Source organism: Bombyx mandarina, chromosome 09 (assembly GCF_030267445.1).
Source record: "Bombyx mandarina strain Sakado chromosome 09, ASM3026744v2".
Lineage (NCBI taxonomy): Eukaryota > Metazoa > Arthropoda > Insecta > Lepidoptera > Bombycidae > Bombyx > Bombyx mandarina.
The window spans coordinates 8,635,326-8,655,078 of NC_143216.1; the positions used below are offsets into that span (position 1 = coordinate 8,635,326).

Sequence of the window (19,753 nt, forward strand, 5' to 3'; positions counted from 1 at the left end):
GTCATTGAAATAGTGAATTTCAGTAAAGTATGTGTTTCACAGCCGTGTGGAGGCCGGGAGCGCCAACGCCCCCGCCGGCTCCGAGCACCCCGCGCAGTCCCGGCGGACCGCCGCCTCCGCCGCCCCCGCCGGTTTGGACGCCGGGTAGCGCGGAACCATCTCCGCAACCCACACGGAAGACATTCAGACCAGTACATTTTGAGGAAACACCACCGAGTCGCCGGAAATTCGCAGTAAGTTTAATTACTTATTTTATTTTAAATGTGTAGGATTTTTTTTTTACCTGTGCCGATAGCCTTTTGAGGCTATTTCAGCTTCACCCTAACGTGTATAGGTGAGCTCACGAGGCTCAAATCGGAGTGTTGCTAACACTGACCCTAGCAAGAGCAGTGCTTCGCAGAATCTACCACCGGAGTGGAAACGCGACCCACTGAGAAGATCCGACGAGAAACTCAGTGGGCTGTAGGACTATCTATTTAAGAATATAATATTAATAACAGAGACAAACTCTAATATCAGTTGTGGACCATTAAAATCGTTTGAAGAAGGACATAGCTCCATGGAAATAACGATTGAGGATACATGCGTGATGCATACGTAATGAACTTATTAATTTATCGTGAGATTTTATTTGGAACTGATTTCTCGTAGTCTACCATACTCACATACCATGCACATACCGACGTACGGTTTGGTATGGGCTTCGATTATTTGAATACCACGACATATTTGTTATGCGCTACTGTGATGCGATTGTAAAATTAGGAGTAGGAAGTAAATGCATTTCGGCTACTAAATTGTGATGAATTCACAAGTGCATGGAAATAATCCCAAGGGAAAATTAAAAAAGTAAGGATAAATTATTTCTATAATGATCTTGGGCCCGCGGTCGGTTCCCAACATCTGCGGACCAGTCCACATATTTCGCGCCTCCTCTGGCCACATAGGAGCCTCATATGAGGGACTTCATAGGAGATTCAGCTCGAAAAAAATTGTCTATTTTGATAACATAGCAGGACCGGTCTTGGTGGCGAGGCTTGGGGGAGGGCTTGATCAGAAGATAACATGAATGTAGTCTGAGTAGTGTGATGCGATATTGGAAATAGGAAAGCCTTGATTTTCTTGCTGATTGATCCTTCTCCATATTTAAACTGTATTCCGAATCGTTGGTACAGCAATGATGATTTGAAACTCCTCATCAAGGTATATTTGCAAAACAACACTTTGATATAGATTTTTAATGTGAGTACGATTAAAAATATAGATGAATGGAAGAGGAAGATATATAATGACGAATCCTGATAAAAGGAAATGATAATAAAGATGACGACTTCTGCGCGTGTGTGTTGAGTACATCCATGATATTACAGAACACGGAACAAAACGGTTGCACCAGTGGCTCCGAGAGCGAGGGTCGACTGCGTACCTCGCAGAGCGCCCCCGCCACCGGGCTGAACACGCTAAGCGGCTCATCATCTACTAGCCGTCTACCACGAGTGCAGAACCCCACTGTCACGCTCTTGCAAAAAGCGCGAGGTAATGTCCTTTTGTTTTATTTTAACTGGAGGTACGTTGTTCGCTCTGATCATGATATGATGCTGGGACAGAAGAAGCGATCGATGGTAGTCCGACGACTAATCTAGCCGCAAGGGTGGCGTAAAAGTAATTAGAGACTATCAGATATAGGGCAAGCCGAGGGTTTGTTTGATTGACCTAGATTCGAGCTCAAGGCTCTTCTGGTGATAAAAAAGACCTCATAGATATCAACATAGACAACATGAATGTTGTCGCCGACTTCGAGTCAAGGCCGTAGTCTCAATTAAGATTAACAGCTGTCCTAACGTTCAGCAAATAAATAATTTTATAATAGAAATTGTTAGGCTCCTTTGCGGGCTTAGAGCATAAGAGTAATTAATAGTACTTAATAACACATCAGATTCCCTTCGTTTGCCGATAAGGGTGCTGTTCCAACTCTATACAAATTTGAGTTAACTTTTATACAAACGAGAAGTTAAAAAACTAGTTTTTTTTCCTACGTATGCTGATAGCCTTGAGAGGCTATTTCAGCTTACCCTAGCATGTGTAGGTGAAGCTCACGGGGCTCAAGCCGGAGAGTTGCTAACACTGACCCTAGCAAGAGCAGTGCTTCGCAGAATCTACCGCCGGATCGGAAACGCGACCCACTGAGAAGATCCGGCGAGAAATTCAGTGGGCTGTGTCTATGCGTTAATTCGCTCGTCGAGCCCTTCGTCGCAAGCGACGGGTTCGGCGGTGCTTGTAGTGTCTAAAAGCACCAAAAAGTCGTACTAAGCACACTGTTTTATAGGGTTTTACTTACTTACGCGATATTTTTCATATTAGTTCGATTCGATCATAATGGGAATCGTCTGTGAACTGCCATGCTAGGCATGTTTTCGCAACCAATTTCAATAAACCCTTTATTTTCTAAGAGAAGGTTCCAGATAGACCGCGGGACATTAAATCAGATCGAGAGCTATCTACCTGAATAAACTAAAAACTATAATTAAAATGGGTTTGTTTGTTATAATTATTAACGTGATTTAACTCGGTTACAACGGTAAAATGTAATTATTTAATTTATTATTCATTTAATTCTCAAACGCCTGAACGTGTCAAACGAACCTGTGTCCCTGTGTGTTATTTGAAAATTAATGAAACTGCCAACTTTAAAACGTACAGTTTATACTTGAAACTATATTGTTTGGTGTTCACGTTATTTTGACTTTAAAATGCAATCAGGTTCATGACTAGTGACAATCGTATTAATCCACGAAACGTTTAAGGTGGGTGGCGCATTTACGTTGTAGATGTCTATGGGCTCCAGTAACCACTTAACACCAGGTGGGCTGTGAGCTCGTCCACCCACCTAAGCAATAAAAATAAAAAAAATTAAGATCCCAGACTTTTTACAATTTTTTTTGTTGCCCTTTTAGGCAGACGAGCATAGGGCCCACCTGATGGTAAGTGGTTACCGTCGCTCATGGACGTCAGCAATGCCAGGGACAGAGCCAAGCCGCTGCCTATAATAATATAGACACCTTTTTTTTTAAATACTTAGTTGGGTGGACGAGCCCACAGTCCACCTGGTATTAAGTGGACCTCTAAGGACCCTAAATGGGGCTCTATGGAGCCCATAGACATCTACAACATAAATGCGCCACCCACCTTGAGATATGAGTTCTAAGGTCTCAGTATAGTTACTTTCAAAATTTCACTGGTTCAGGTGGACCCCATGCAGCTAAATTTCTCCCATACTCCCAAATCTCTATAAAAAATGTGAAGATTCGATCTAACTATACTGGAAGCCCCCCAACTCCAAAAAAAAATCTTTAATTAATGCTTTATGCTTAATTTAATTAATTCTTTACGTCGTTCAACTCTCATAATACTGAAGCCAATATCAATCTACTACCAGTCTGACATAAATAGGTAATTGAATAACCCAAAATTTCAAATTAAACCGCTACAGGGAACTGAACAATAGCCATCTTTCACGCAAATGAAGCGAAATAAATAAGACGGCGAACTCTTGATTCGCAGAAATAGCGCCTTACCTTTCCGATAGAATAGGTGATAATGTGAAAAAGATGTGCCGCAGTAACGAAGGTTGACAAGGGTCAGCTTGCGTCATTATTAAACTTTAATATTCTACGAGTGGAGTTGACAATTTTCCTGTTAAATAGACGTCGCGTCGCTCCGTAATAAAAGTTTGTCCGCATTTCATTCACATCGGGCAGTGCAAGTCCATAATCCGCTGCGGTGTATATTTCCAAATTTTAGCGCTTCTTTATGCAGTACGGTATAAATGTATACGGTGGATTAAAACCATTGGTTTTCGTTTGTAATTTTAAATACGTAAACTTAAATGATAATACGAAATGCTTAGCTACAATACCTTGATATGAGATATCGTGAATTTTCTAGATATAGTCGAGCCTTTATAAGTATTCTAATTAATTGCACTATCGAGCTTTTAAAGTATTTTCAAAATCCGGTTATCGGGCTCGATGAGTAAATTAACCCACAGACACAGCCCACTGAGTTTCTCGCCGGATCTTCTCAGTGGGTCGCGTTTCCGATCCGGTGGTAGTTTCTGCGAAGCACGGCTCTTGCTAGGGTTCGTGTTAGCAACGTCGTCAGGTTTGAGCCCCGTGAGCTCACCTACAAGCTCGGCGAATCTAGAATAGGCAGCGGAATAGGTAGGAAAAAAAATTAAAAATCGTAATACATGAATACTATTTAAATGATAGGCAATCACTAATTATGACTACCATTTAATGAAACACTTCGGTAACTGCTAAGTGATTTACTAAATATGTATGTAAATGTGTCGATAGATCTGACTGAGTGTAACCCGGTAAAAAATTGTTAAAAAAAACAGTATGATCCTGGAGAAGACTAAGCTCTCATCATTAGTAATGGCATCAATTATTTTACTATATGCTTTCACTTTCAGAAGGACAGTTGCCACGGGGTCCTGCCACACTTCAATCAGAAAGAGACAGTGCCCGATTACCTCGTGATAGACCTTCGCCACCAAGCGGTGACCCAGGTATGCTTAACAAAATACTTTTGTTTTTATTGATTTGAAATAATTTAACCCTAATTATAATTGCTATTCGTATATTTTCAGTCCATGCCTTAAGAAGAGAGTACGCGAGCGAGAGCGAAGCAGAAAGAAGAGATTACGAACGTATCGGCGTTCGTAAAATGTCTGATACTCAACGGAAAGTCGACGGTGTTGGACCTATAACAAAAGACGGCATGCCGATTACACTTAGATCTGTATGTAAACTATGTACTATATGTAGGATTGGTAAGAACGGAACGTATGAAAAGAGTGTGGAACGGAGCGTTAAGATGTGAGTGAGAGAAAACGGAAAGAAAGGGAGAAGAGAATGACAGAGAGAATGACGAAGAATTGGAAGATGGCGAAGACGGTTGAAATCGTTTGGAACCTCTGGGTCTGCGGAGGGACTTCGGTTCCCTCTGCATTTTGTACCGTATGTTCCATGGGGAGTGCTCTGAGGAATTGTTCGAGATGATACCGGCATCTCGTTTTTACCATCGCACCTCCCGCCACCGGAGTAGAGTTCATCCATACTACCTGGAGCCACTGCGGTCATCCACAGTGCGTTTCCAGAGGTCTTTTTTGCCACGTACCATCCGGCTATGGAATGAGCTCCCCTCCACGGTGTTTCCCGAGCGCTATGACATGTCCTTCTTCAAACGAGGCTTGTGGAGAGTATTAAACGGTAGGCAGCGGCTTGGCTCTGCCCCTGGCATTACTGAAGTCCATTGGCGACGGTAACCACTCACCATGTGGGCCGTATGCTCGTCTGCCTACAAGGGCAATAAAAAAAATAAAAAAAAATTGAGGAAGACGTATTATAAGTGTTAATTATTATTATAGTAGAAGATTTTGGAACAGTGGAAGTTTTATTTTATGCGCTGCGATCCCTATTCTACATATAAATATGCGTAATAAATAGGTAATTCAAGGAACTACGTGCCACGGTGTTTCCAAACTGTTACGACATGTCTTTCTTCAAACGAAGCTCGATAGTAGCAGACAGGGACTTAGCTGTGCTTCTGGAATTTCTGATATCCAGAAATGGGGGTAGCTACTCGACATCAAAACAATAATTTTAAAACTTCACTTTAATATACTGACCAGTAAAGTCCGAACAAAAAAAAAAGATGAGATTAAATGTTAGTTCGTTGTTACTAAGCTTGTTTTTTTAGTTTTTAAAATACGTATATATATTTTATACATTTATTTTATGTTTCGGTTATTATAGAGCGATAAGCGACCTGCTTTCGAAAAATAATAAGACCTCGAGTTGATGAAGTTTATCACTAATTATCAATCGTTTTTAGAATGTTCACTTGAAACATTTATTTTGATTGCAGGAAGTCAAAGATCCATCGCGTTGGTATAAAAAGATGTACGACACGATTCATAAAAACAAATACGATGGTAAGCCCCTTTGATATTATTGAAATTTTATATCCGTAAAAAATTATTAACTATTCGTTACAGTTAACTTAAAGTAAAACTCATTTGTTTTTCAGACGATTACGTGACAATACGATACAAAAGTCGACGAGGTAATTAACGTTTTTTACATATCCATAAAATTAGCCTATTTAAATTAAAATCTCAATTATACAGGCATGGGCCCATTATTCAAATCGAATATAGGATTTCCTCGCGGCAGAAATTGTCAGGAAATTGTTAAACACCAGTGCGGTCCTGACGTCATAACAAAATCTTCAACGACTTCTCCAAATAAGACATACAACAATAACTAAAATAGCCAAAAACGATGATTATTATTGTATCGTATAATAATGATTATATTTAATGAAAACCGGTCACTATTCTTAAATATATTAAAGTAGGTACCTATTTGTGAATAGCTCATAGTCATATTATCTCGAATTACTATGGGATAAAAAAAATAACAATTATACTGTATTTTGAAGTCGTCGTGGCCTAAAGGATAAGACGATCGGTGAATTCGTGTTGAGCGATGCACCGGTGTTCGAATCCCAGGCGGGTACCAATTTTTCTAATGAAATACGTACTCAGCAAATGTTTACGATTGACTTCCACGGTGAAAGAATACAAATTATAATTTGCGTAATTACTGGTGGTAGGACCTCTTGTAAGTCCGCACGGGTAGGTACCACCGCCTTGCCTATTTCTGCCGTGAAGCAGTAATGCGTTTCGGTTTGAAGGTTGTAACTATACTTGAGACCTTAGAACTTATATCTCAAGTGGGTGGCGCATTTACGTCGTAGATGTCTATGGGCTCCAGTAACCACTTCACACCAGGTGGGCTGTGAGCTCGTCCACCTAACTAAGCAATAAAAAAAATTAGGTAATAGCGTCGCAATTATAAATGAAACGATTTATGTACATATGTGATTTAAGTTAATAATTCTCCTGTTAACATTCAGAGGCCGCAGAAAGGGTGCCAAGCAGTAAATCTCAATACGCATATTTCGACCCACGTTCAGGTTACCTGAGCGAACCTGAAGGAGGATTGAGCAGGCTCAGTGCGTTTAGTGATGCCTATGACAGTGACGTCACGACGGGCCCGCGGAGACGAACGGCATCCGTGCAGGAAGATCGCCGGATCAGTGACGTCAGTTCTTCTTATCTATCCAATAATAAGTAAGTTGTTACAAGTTTATAACTAAGGTTATAATTTACTTCGCAACATTAACTCACTGAACGTAGATAAACACGTTGTTTAATAAAAAGAAGATGTGTGGTGTCGTGGGACACCGGATAGGAACGAAGTTCCTTATTATAAAAATATTAATTTTAAGTTCTATTCGGGGTATAAAGAAAATAATTGAGTCGACTATTATCAAAGCCGGCAATGTGACTTTTGGACAATTATTGGTAAATCAGAAAAACGAATGATTGACTTTGTATTCTATTGGCAGTCACAAAACTCTTCTGAACGACATTTTAGATAAATAACAGGTTAAGTATTAACCTTTATTTAATGCAGGTTTTGAACCGTATTCTTTGAAGGAGACGATTATATTCAAATCAATCTGTATTGACATATCAATAACATTTTTTTGTCCAAATGCACAGATTGCCACCTTTGATAATAGACGACTCAATTACTCGGGTATACATTTTTTATTGATTTTTTTATTGAAACAACTTTACAAAGCTATTAACTTTATTTTATTCACAATTATTTATAAAAAATATATAATAAAGAAATATATTATTTTTTGTACGTTATTACAAAGTTAAGACGTACACTGTGTGCATTACTAATAAAAAACTTACGTTACGGACGTGTTTTCCCGGTTAGGGTACCCCTCCGCATCGTCCCATTAGGAACTTCGTTCCAATAACAAAAGTTTTATATTTACATTATTTTCTTCGTCATTCGCGAGTCGAAGAGATAATTTAAAATCACTTGTACGATTTAATTTGAAAGAAAAAAACATGGTTTTAGCTATATATTCAATGACCTCTGTATTATGGTTACCAAAAACACATAAACGGTACTCTGAATGCAGACTGTTTTTAACAAGAATCCTGATTCCAACTCGAAATTGAACTTGGTACAAACTGAACTTGAGTATGGTAGTAAAAGCTAAACAATTACCATTAGACCAACGAAACAGTCGCATTGAGAGCTGATACGAACAATTGATACTGAAATTTTTTAATTGACTAACTCATTTAATACATATTTTCTTTCGATGCAAGTTAAAGTAAATCATTAAAATCTTTAATCAAGACGCAATTTTTTTCAAATGTACCTATAGTGTGCTTAATGTAAGTAATCTAATTTCACAGATACAGTACATTAGCATCGGCAAGGGCAAGCCAAGAAGTTTACAAGAACCAGCCGGGAAGGATTGAGAACTATGTGCCCGGGAAATCTTCAGTCGTTGATAAAGAAGCAAAGCAGGTAACAACTGTAATATAGTTCACCGAGCATGGCATTAAAGTGGGTTATTTTATAAGTTTGCACGAATAAACTCATTCTGATGTTATTCAGTTTCGAAATATGAAGACGGTTAATCTATAAAATTATTTTCATTTAACGAATGTCTTTCAAAAGTGATTACTACGCGTGTGTCTTCCTGCAGTTTTTCTTTTACAAAACTCGCAATTTCTACCATTTTATTCTTGCAAGCTGACATGCTCATAATATGTGCGAAAAACATTGGGTTTCATAAAAAGTTAATTTCAAATAACATTTTTTTTGTAAACATATTTTTAATAAATTATTCTTTTAGAAATAATAGTACTGTTTTTGTAATGGTTTTGTTTGTTTGTCACCCTACCTTTGGCTAAACAAATAGACTAGAACGCGTCAATGTGAATGCTCTCTTAAGACGTTAGATTGAGAAGTCGATTGCTTGAGTACAATATTTAACCATAGTTCAAAACGGAACAAAATATTACTTTGCAGTAGAAACAGGCAGATAGTAATAGTATTTATAGAATTAGTAAGAATAGTACTGCCACAAAGAAATTGAGTCATACATTTTTACTGTTTACAAAAAGAAAGTTAATTTTGAAAAGTACTTTTACTGCCATTGCCATCATCCATGCCTGGTATATCAACAGAACAATTTCCATTCACATTAACAACCTGGCCGTTAATTTTAAGAACAAAAAACCAAAAGATTGTATTTTTTTTCTAGTGGTGGGACGAGGTTATGGACATTTTTGACGGGGTACGAAATTTTTATTACTACACACAATCGTGTTTCTATGTGTCGATAACAATAATTATTTTTTATAAAACTTGATTTGTTGCTCTTTGACGTATTACTTAATTAAAATGTAACTAAATTCCTAATCAATTTGTAATGTTAATGATGCGTTTGATTGTTAAGAATGCTAAACCTGTTTTTTTGCTATACTTGTTAAGTATAAATTATATTAGAATCAGAATTTAAAAAAAAAAGAATTATTTAATTTTCCTTATCAATTACAATACAACTTAGTATAATCGGCAAATAAATGAGATCCTAAAAGAGATTATTTTATGTCTTAGTTTGATTTAAAACAATTTTAATACTTTGGCATATATAATTTTCTCGAAATTTTTCGAAATTTTAAATTTTCATTTGAAATATTTGTTTTGAAGAAAAGTTTAAAATCGGTTTCTGGAATGTTTTTGCTGACTATTGGACTAACTGGCGTATGTTCTCATGTGGGCGCGTGGTGGCGGCACTAACAGTGGCTAGACGAGAACTCCCCTCTGCCTCCTTACACAACATTGCTCGCTCGCGCCATTCAAAAAAGTGTAAGGTCCTTAACTTTACTATATTGACGTTCTAATTTTGCTCCAAACTTTGATTACGATATCGACTATCGCTTCTGAATAAGAAATAGAGATGTTTGTCGGATTTATGTCATTGCTATTTCATATCGGCAGGCAAATTTTCAAATTGTGATCAATGTCCCTCGAGCGTTAGATGCTAGTTGTCAATCATTTTTCATAAAACCCAAACAACAGATTATTAGAGACACAGATAGAAAGAAACCCACTTACTGATACCGTTGAAGTCCAGCTATTGAACGCTGACTAAGCCGAAAAACCAACAACTACAACACTTGTGCAAAGTATTAAGTATATAGTAATAACTAAATTAAAACCAGGAAGTAAACATGTTTCATCAGACTTTTGAACATAAGGAAATTGGAACAACATAAAACATTGACACTCCAATGTGATTATAACTAATTTTATGCAAATTTACCCTTACCAATTTCCATTTTTTTTGTTTTGTACCAAATTTTGATAATTAAATGGCGTGATAAAAAAGAAGTACATACAATTATATAAAATTATGCAATTATATATAAATTTACATCCTTTACAATTACTTAGCACAGACCGAAACATTTTGTATTAACTTTCTTGATTTACTTCCAAAATAATCTGGATTGGACTAAGAATATCACGTAAAAGGATTCTTTGAGGTTTCTTTTGTATGTTTGTTCAACGATGAGTAACATAATGGTTTAGGCTTAAAAAGCAAAAATCACATAAACAAAAATAGGACGTCAATATAGTTTACGTCCAGCATTGTGTTGTGTTATATTGTTTCCGCTTGCACGTTGGTGAAAACGTTACTGTTTTATTATTATATTTATGTCGTGTGTTTCTTTGCTAAATGTCATATAATTTTATTTGTATTTCTTACTTTCTTCATTATTTTATTTACATAAAAAATCTGACTCACGAAATATAATAACTACGTATTTGTGGTCAAGCGGAGTGATGGCTTTCCTTAATTAAAATAAGACTGGACAACTACTATGTGAAGATTTTCTGTAAATCATAAATTGTAATGCCGCATCAAGACAGAGGTACCACCTGCGTACTCACGGTATTCTGTTAATAATACAAGGTTTAATTTCGTAGATTATCTAAGTTACTAATGCTCAAATAATCTAGACTGATTTTCATAAAAAAATTGCTATTTTTTTTGGTTCTTCTCTTTTTTCTTTCTTTGTTAGTTCTTTATTTTAATTATTAATAAGCTCTGCACTGCGCACGTTTTGAGCAAAAATCATCCTTGTATTCGAACCACCGTGCTCGGCGTGTTTGCGGTTCGTCAGGAGTAAATTACCCTCCTCAACGTTTTCTGAAAATTGTATCGACTTAGCCGTGCTCCTATTTTTTTTTATTGCCCTTGTAGGCAGACGAGCATACGGCCGACTTGATGGTGAGTGGTTACCGTCGCCCATGGACTTCAGCAATGCCAGGGGCAGAGCCAAGCCGCTGCTTACCGGCATTGCTGATCTCCATGAGTAACTAACGGTGACTGCTTACGATCGAGTTCTACGCTGATTGTCATATTTTATGGCCAAAAAGACGCTGAAAGTACTCGTAGGAAATCCGAAATCTATTTAAACCAATGGATACTCATACATTTGTGTTTGCAAACTACTTCAATTAATCTAATAATATAATAAGTCTAGCTCTTAAAAAAATCATAACTAAAGGTGTTCATAATTACTGGTGTGGGCAAGAGCACATTGTGTGCCTTACCGTTGCCCACACGCAGGAGTCTGTACAAAAACCCTACATCGACAGAGTAATACAGATCCTATTTGAAAAGAACGAAGCTGCTATTTTAATGCAACTGATTCTGTAATATTTCAAGTTCAACGACAGCATTCTCGTCGTGATAATCTATAGGTTCCAATAACTAGTTAACGCTTTATGTAATCTGTTAATTAACACCAATTGAGCGGTATAAATGCTGCTATATTGCTTTGAAACGTCAACAACAAACTATCTCCAGATTACGTAAATACTAAATTGAACCTTGTATGTATTATTTGATATTGGAATTCCCAAAAATTGCTTTTCAGCCACTCTTTTATGTACTAAAGTGGGAAAATAATACCCCTTTAATGCATATATTTCTTGAGTTGATATTTATTTTGATGTTTCGTATTGTAATATGTATATTTGAAACATTCAAAACTCCAGAGAATTTCATATGTTCTACTTCAAAGTTTTAATTGAAACTGTCCATTAATATAAATCTTAAATTAATTTTAATTAGACAGGGGCTTGGCTGTTTCTCGTGGATTACTGAAGTTCACGAGTGATGGTCACATCAACGGCAATAAAAAAAAATATAAAAAATATTAAAAAAAAATTCTACGTTCGTATTTGGGCAATTAGTGACTTTATTCAACATTAATAATTCGCAATCTATTTTAAAACTTAATTTAAATAAAATGTAACTACACGAAAAGCATGTTTTTTTTTAGTTATTGTGCTGAGTAAACAGTAGAGGTCGCTAACCATCGCATGATTTTATTCGTATTGTATAAATGATATTAAATGTTATCGCATCATATAAGAACGCTTCGTTTTCCTTCAGCAAAATATATCCAGCACTACCTCGTTGCCCCAACCTTCGCCAAAAGAGAAGAAGGATATTACTGCCGCAATTCTGTCGAAATCCAACATGGCAAAGTGAGTTTTAATTTAAGTAAATACTTAAGGTTATTAGGATCACTAATAGTCGGTCCGAAGTTTTTATTTTAATGGGTGAAACAGCTCACGGTCCGGTAGACCTTAAGTGATACCTAAGTGGTACCGGTGTGAATGACCGGGACGAATGACTGAATTATCGCAGAATCGGGCAGGTTGTGGTACCTACCCGGACAAAATTAGAATGCAATAAAATTTGAAGTCGTCGTGGCCTAAAGGATAAGACCTCCGTTGCATTCGTATCTAGCGATGCAACGGTGTTCGCCTCCCGCAGGCGGGTACCGATTTTTCTAATGAAATACGTACTTAACAAATGTTCACGATTGACTTCCAAGGTGAAGTAGCAAGTAGCAGTAGCAATAGCATCGTGTAATCAAACGTAAAAATCAAACCCGCAAAATTACAATTTGCGTAATTACTGGTGGTAGGACCTCTTGTGAGTCCGTACGGGTATGTACCACTGCCTTACCTATTTCCGCCGTGAAACAGTAATGCGTTTCGGTTTGGAGGGTGGGGCAGTCGTCGTAACTATACCTATTAAGACCTTAGAACGTATATCTTAAGGTGGGTGGCAGTTGCAGATGTCTCCAGTAACCACTTAACACCAGGTGGGCTGTGAGCTCGTCTACCCATCTAAGCAATAAAAAAATGCAAAAGTAAAAGTAAAATTTTGTTTAACTAACCTTACGTATGTAAACTTTAACAATTTGAACATTTCACATACTATCTACAATATCGAATCCCCGGTATAAATTTCTTCAATAAACATCCGAATAAAAATTGGCTCGTCGTCAACAAAGTAAGGAAAATAGTATATTTAAAAGATCTTAACTTCAAAGTCGAACGTCTAGTCATCACTACATAGTATAAGTATAAAACAAAGTCGCCTTCTCTGTCCCTATATCTGTCCTTATGTATGCTGAAATCTTTAAAACTACGCAACGGATTTTGATGCGGTTTTTTTTAATAGATAGAGTGATTGAAGAGGAAGGTTTATATGTATAACAACATACATTAAATAGTGGAGAAATCAATAATAAATTACAGTTTCCGAAGCGAAGTGAGGGCGGGTCGCTAGTAGAAATATAAAATATACAAAGACATGAACAACACACGTGTAGTTTTAAAGAAAATTAAACTATGTTCTCTCTTGTATAGAGCTCTGAAGGAGTCTGGCTATGAATCTGATTCTACTCTCATATTCCGCCGTCGCGAGGAAACGGACGCTCCACTCTCTCCAGCGGAAAGGAGGGCCGCGTATCGTGACCTGCAGGCCGGCGGAGAGCCACCCCTACGCGGATTCCGATCTCCTGCCCCGCCACGTCAAGGTAAGCATAGCCAAGACAAAGGTCCTGTTTCACTTTTATTTTTAATACAGTGTGATAAACGAGAAGTCTATCCCTTGTCAGAAGTAAAGACACGACATCTTTATCTCTTGAACTTGAACGATTGTGAAACAGGTCCTTAATGTAATCATTGAAATTGAAATCAGGTGGTAGATATAATATAAAATATGCTGGTATTTTTTTTTTAAATCGTCATGAACTTTACGGAGTTAGTTTTAATAAAAGTTTTAGTTTGATAAAATTATTTCAATAACCGTGAGCTTTATGGTTAACTCTGTTGCCTATAATAATTTTTCGGCAGAGCTTCCTCTCAATTTTTCGTTATTTCCCATTTGTAAAATTAAAATCTAAAACTAGTATCCTTGATATAACGAATGATTGTGAGTAATGCCATAATGTTATCTGATGAATAAAGCAATAAAATTATCAATAAGTGTCTTTTTTTTTTGCAAAATATTACCTAATTATAACCGCTTTTGTTTTAAGCCGTTCATTGTGATTATGATACTTTGACACTACTTGTAACATTAAATAGAACTTAATGAACGGTTTGATACATATCAAAGAAATGCGCTTTAAAATGGTTGAAGATTCATAATAACCCGCATGGTATTTCTAATTTTGGCAATCGGTGTCGGATATTAATAACATCCGACTATAGCCTACGTTGGCTAATCGGTGGCGTTGTCAATGGGGCTCTGTAAAGTCCCCTAGCAAATTTGAGTCTGAGAAGGTCAATCTGGTCAAGGTTATTACTGCGCAATGCGTTAGGCATGGATTACATGCGCGTGCTATTGTCGGACGTCGCATCTCAAGGCCGTGTCAATGTGACAATAACAACACAGTTCGATCGAACACGCTATTGTAGTTTACACTGACGTACACGCAGGGTGAGTATAAACTCAACAAGTTCTATGCATGTTACTATTTATCTCAGTAACTCGGTTCTGGGTCTACAGCTGGCTGTGTGTAAGGTACAGTACTGCATGAAAACTAGTTGACTCCAAAATTAAACAAGCACCTATATGCCTTTGAAGGCACGTATCTATATTTTAATGAGTTATCTGCACTTTCGTAGGCACATTAGAAACATCAAAACTGCTTTTGAAGCTATCGTACACGTTTTATGGACACAAGAATCACGTTTTAATTAATTAATTTGCAAGAAAAGACTTACTGCTGAACGAAGTTCAATTTTCACAGACGAAACGGAAATTGAATACATACCTATTTCTCCAACGTTGACGAAGATCAGAGTTCACAAGAAAACGCCACAAATACATGAGGTAGTTTGTTATCCTGTGACATCCATTCAAACTGATTTTCAAACCAAATATAAAAAAGGTGCGACGTCGTTACTGAACTTCAATATCGTTAGCGACATAGCAGATGATCCACCAGCACCACCACGAAGAATTTCATCCAAAAACAGCAGAACACTTAAATTCATAACGTCAAACAGACCTTCATCAATGTCACCGAAGAGAGCCTCAACAATTCCAATGAAATCAAATGTTGATTTTTTAAAAGACAAAATAAGTCATAAACTGACGAGACAAAATACTCAAATAATTTCTCCGAATGTGAGTAAAGCCACTGATCAAAAGACTTATAAAACACGATTGATGTCCACGTCAGCACCACCTTCTATAAATAGAAATCATGTTCCTGCTTGTTCATCGAAATCAGTTAAAAATGTATCTGATAAAAAAACATTATGCACAAGCAGTTTTGGTTCTTCGCGAAGAATTTTAGTCCCCACAGAATATTCAAATGCAGCGTACGCTAGATACAGCCAGCCTCAACGATCTATTATAATTGAAGGCGGGGCTGGAAGAAAAACACCTATATCGAACGTTTTAGACAAAATGACTTCATTAGACAGATTGTGGAGTGCCGAAAAACGCAATGAAAAAATTGACGTACATAAAGTCAGCAAATCCGTAGCAAAGAATAGTAGCACAATTAATACAAATAGAAATTATACACAGCGATCAATTCCTGGAAATAATTCAAAATCTCCTACAAGTGTTACTCACAAAAGCAGAGACATGATTCGTACAGCAGAAAAAGTCCAAAGATTAAAACTTTCAAGCCAAAATACTAAATCGACTCCTTGCTTAGCTGTTAGAAGTGACGTAAAATTTTTGAAACCTAGTTCATTACAAACATCACAAAAAATATCTAAGTCATCAACTAATATTCCACAAAGTTCTAAAAAACAAGCTCAAGTGAGAACCGCCGTTGTAACAAATTTAAAAAAGAAAAAGTCACTTGAAAGTATTGTAGTGAGTCCCAAAATTGTGCCTTGCCATGAGACTTGCAACAAAAAATCAAGGGATTTAAGTAAAATTAATAAAAAGAACTCTAAATTAAAAACGTTTAAAAAAACAAATACATCAGGGACTGAGTCGGATAATGGAAATCAATTTGGAGATAACTTGAATAACATGTCAAACATGAGTTCTGTAGAATATTTAAACAATAAACAACTCATTGCAAAGGAAATAAAACAATCACATGATGCGGTTACTTCCGACTCATTTTTTCAGCATCTCTTTCTAGGAAGATCGCATGCTAGAAGTTTGTCTCAAAGTTTGCTTGAACCAAATACTACAGTGAGACAAAAAGCGAAAATGTTTCAAACATTACCTATTGAAAACGATACACCAAAATCCTTAAATTCATATTTAATTCACAGAAAGCCGGTTTCACTATCTCGTTTCAAAGTATGGGATAGATATCCAAGTCCAAAACGCCCTGAAAGCCCACGATCTATATCATGGCCCGGACGATTGTACAATGATGTACGAAAATGCGATAGTCTGAATATTAATGAAAATTTTGGTTCGACTTCTTCTTTAGCAACCGTTCGAAGCAAAAGTGAACCACCCATCAACAAAATATTCTTTTCACAAACGTCTCGCCCAAAATCACCTAAAGTAGTATTTTATAAAAAAAATAAGACTGAACAATCATCTAACAGATCATCAACTTCACCAAATAGATTATTTTTTTCCCAAGCCATTAGACCCATTTCACCTAAATTCATCCCTCCTAATAAAAGTACACAAACAACGTCGAATGGTTTTTTATCGAATTCAGTACACACGGAAACTGAATTAAGCAGTGGCTCTGTAAAGTTTGGAGAAATTGAAACAGTAGTCTCAGATAAATGTCCTTCTACTATTTTCTTTTCTCAAACATCTAGACCGGTATCTCCAAAAATACAACGGAAAGCGGATCCATCACTTAGTCATAGTAGAAGTCACTCTACATCACCTATTTCTTTGCGATCTCCATCTTATCGTCGAATCCATAGCGTTCGATCACAAATCAATAAAAATAGTTCTGACTTATCTAACTGCTTAATACGAACAAGAAGTGCTGGTGATGCCGATAAAAATAAATTCCAAGAAAAAATTTACTTCAGAACAAAAAGCGATAACATCCGTCATGTTGATGATCCAGATTATGATGAGTACCTTCGAGATGTTGAAAATACTAAGGCTAGATCTGAACGTTTTAGAGAACTGAATAGATATTACACATATTTAGAAAGAGTCGCAGAATTAGAGAAAACAACTTCAACTAGTGATTTACGTCACAGGAAAAGAGATGAAGAAATTATTGATTTCGATCGGTGGAAAAAAATTCGGGCAATTGAGAGGGCTGAAGAAGAATTAAATAATTTATATCACAAATTAAAAATTGCTCAATCCGAAAAAGATTTCCTATTTTATCCCAGAGATTTAAAAGACTATCGCTGGAACTATGATCGTGAAAGGGGTTTACGAGTTAAAGAAAGATCTGTAGAAGATCTAAAAGACCATTTTCAACATATTAGCAATACTGATTCTCTAGATTTAGATCAGGTTGTTTCTAAAGATACATACAAACCGTTATGGCGCGGAAGTAGCGTAGCTGAAACTGCTTTTTATATAAACAAAAAAAGTGACAGTGATAAAAAAGATAGATCCACTGTTAAACCCGTCATTACTTTAAAAAATGACTGCTCATTCGCCGAGCTTCGTAAGAAAATTGGACTAGGTAATCGTTTATGGAGCAGTTTATCAATGGACCAAGTAAATGCTTTAAAAAATCAGCTTAATGCCATATATAGTAAAGAATTAGAGTCAAAAATTAACAGGGACAATGAATCAAAATACACTATTGATGTAAATAGTAACTATAGAACAGAAAATCAAGATCTGCGCGTCAGGCGCAATTCGTTGATTACACCCAATAATATTCCCGAGGAACAAAACCCAGCGAAACTAATGAAGTCGGATTCCTTGGCAGCAATTCCATGTCCAGTTACATCAGTCAAGGAATTGAAAAATAACGTAAATAAAATACAGATGAATTTAAGTGAAAATGAGAAGAAAAAGATTTCTCAAACATTAAGTAAAGAATTGTTAGATAGAATAAATAAATTTGAAATCGAAATGCCTGTTGCCGCTAAACAAGAAACTGAGTTGAAATTATCAAACCAAACTGTTACTTTAAATAATGATGATATTTTAAACGACAGTAAAGAAATAAGCAAATTTAACTATCAGCCAAAAGAAAATGAAACTGAAACTGTTGATAGAAAAGACAAAAAAGAAGTTCAGAACACATCTGCAAGTGAAACAGAAACAGCTAGTTCAGATAATTCGAGTAAAACAGTCATATACCGTGGACCCAGTAAAGAAGTTTTAAAAAAAGTACAATATTTTGAGTCTGTTAAAAATATTTCCAATAAACCTAATACTGTATTTCATGCTCGAGAAAGTTCCGATGAAAAACTTCAATTAGACAGTGATGTTTCTCAAATGGTGCAAGAGCCCTCATCACAAAAACATAAAATTGTTCAGTCACGTTCTTGTTCAAATATTAAAGAATTCTTTGGCGAAACAGAGCAAAATAATTTTTTATCCTTACCTATGAAACCTGAAATAAATTCACGAACAACATCACCACACTCAGTATTAGACTTCACGGACCGGCATACGCCTGACACGCTATTTTCTAGTGATGAGACGATATGGCGTAGTCGAAGCCCTTCGCCCGACCCGGAACGATATTGGCGCGCATACCTCAATCTGGCACGCGCGGGTGAAGTACGTCGTCTCGCTAGACGTTTCGACTCACCCTCCATAACCGGTTCTGTGTTGCGTAGACATCGCAGTGATCCTGAAATTGCGCGGAATGTTCTCAATAAAAGTTGGCCTTCTTTTGAGAGGATCTCTACTCGGAAACATATGTCTAGGGCCATTCTCCCGGTGGCTCGTGTTCCTCTACGAACAGCGAATCGATTTATGCCTCATATTGATATTATATCAAAATTAGCAGCATTACGAAGACGTACTGCTCCCAGATCGAGATCAGCTGAAGAAGCCTTAGAATGTCGACCAGGAGAAGTAAACCGAATTCGGCGCAGATTCGAAGCAATGTCTCTTTTGGGACAACTTTATGCTTCAGCGCCTGATGTAAGTGAATTGCATGACATTGCTCCGTACCTGGCGGGCACATGGATAGCACATCGTTTTCCTAAGCCTAGCGACAACAACAGGTCCATAAAAGATCCGTATAGTTTAGTTCATGGATGCACAACCCCAATAAAAAAAGATGTCAAATTAGTAGCTCACACAGATTCGATTAAACTGAGCTCAATTTTAAAACATGATACACTACCGGTAAAAGAATTTGATCCATCACTACATCGTCCTGTTAGCCGATACGAACCACCAAGAGCGCCTCCTCGCCCTCCACCAGCTTCGTGGCCTCAACGGTTTTCAGCCTACGGGAGTCAACCTCGTCATTCTGTTACATTTCAAGGTTAACTTCAATTTAAATTATTTTAAAATCATCTGTTTCATT

General features: G+C 36.9%; 1 protein-coding gene and 1 long non-coding RNA gene across 24 annotated transcripts in view; one reads left to right on the top strand and one right to left on the bottom strand.

The window, feature by feature from the left end:
• CAP (Cbl-associated protein) overlaps positions 1–19,753 on the top strand; it is a 155,387-nt gene that overhangs the window by 119,164 nt on the left and 16,470 nt on the right. For 11 of the 23 annotated variants that reach the window (XM_089729773.1, XM_089729774.1, XM_089729775.1 and 8 more), the window contains 13 exons: positions 43–233; positions 1,371–1,536; positions 4,478–4,573; positions 4,655–4,806; positions 5,935–6,001; positions 6,097–6,132; positions 6,988–7,204; positions 8,363–8,477; positions 9,220–9,252; positions 9,762–9,827; positions 12,430–12,524; positions 13,701–13,870; positions 15,092–19,711. In XM_089729773.1, the coding sequence (XP_089585899.1) occupies positions 43–233; positions 1,371–1,536; positions 4,478–4,573; positions 4,655–4,806; positions 5,935–6,001; positions 6,097–6,132; positions 6,988–7,204; positions 8,363–8,477; positions 9,220–9,252; positions 9,762–9,827; positions 12,430–12,524; positions 13,701–13,870; positions 15,092–19,711 (6,024 nt within the window). The remainder of the gene's footprint in view (positions 1–42; positions 234–1,370; positions 1,537–4,477; positions 4,574–4,654; positions 4,807–5,934; positions 6,002–6,096; positions 6,133–6,987; positions 7,205–8,362; positions 8,478–9,219; positions 9,253–9,761; positions 9,828–12,429; positions 12,525–13,700; positions 13,871–15,091; positions 19,712–19,753) is intronic. The other 12 variants (XM_089729781.1, XM_089729782.1, XM_089729784.1 and 9 more) reach the window with 5 other exon arrangements.
• Positions 1–19,753, bottom strand: part of LOC149502331 (uncharacterized) — a 134,286-nt gene that overhangs the window by 1,401 nt on the left and 113,132 nt on the right. The gene's annotated exons all lie outside the window — the stretch shown is intronic.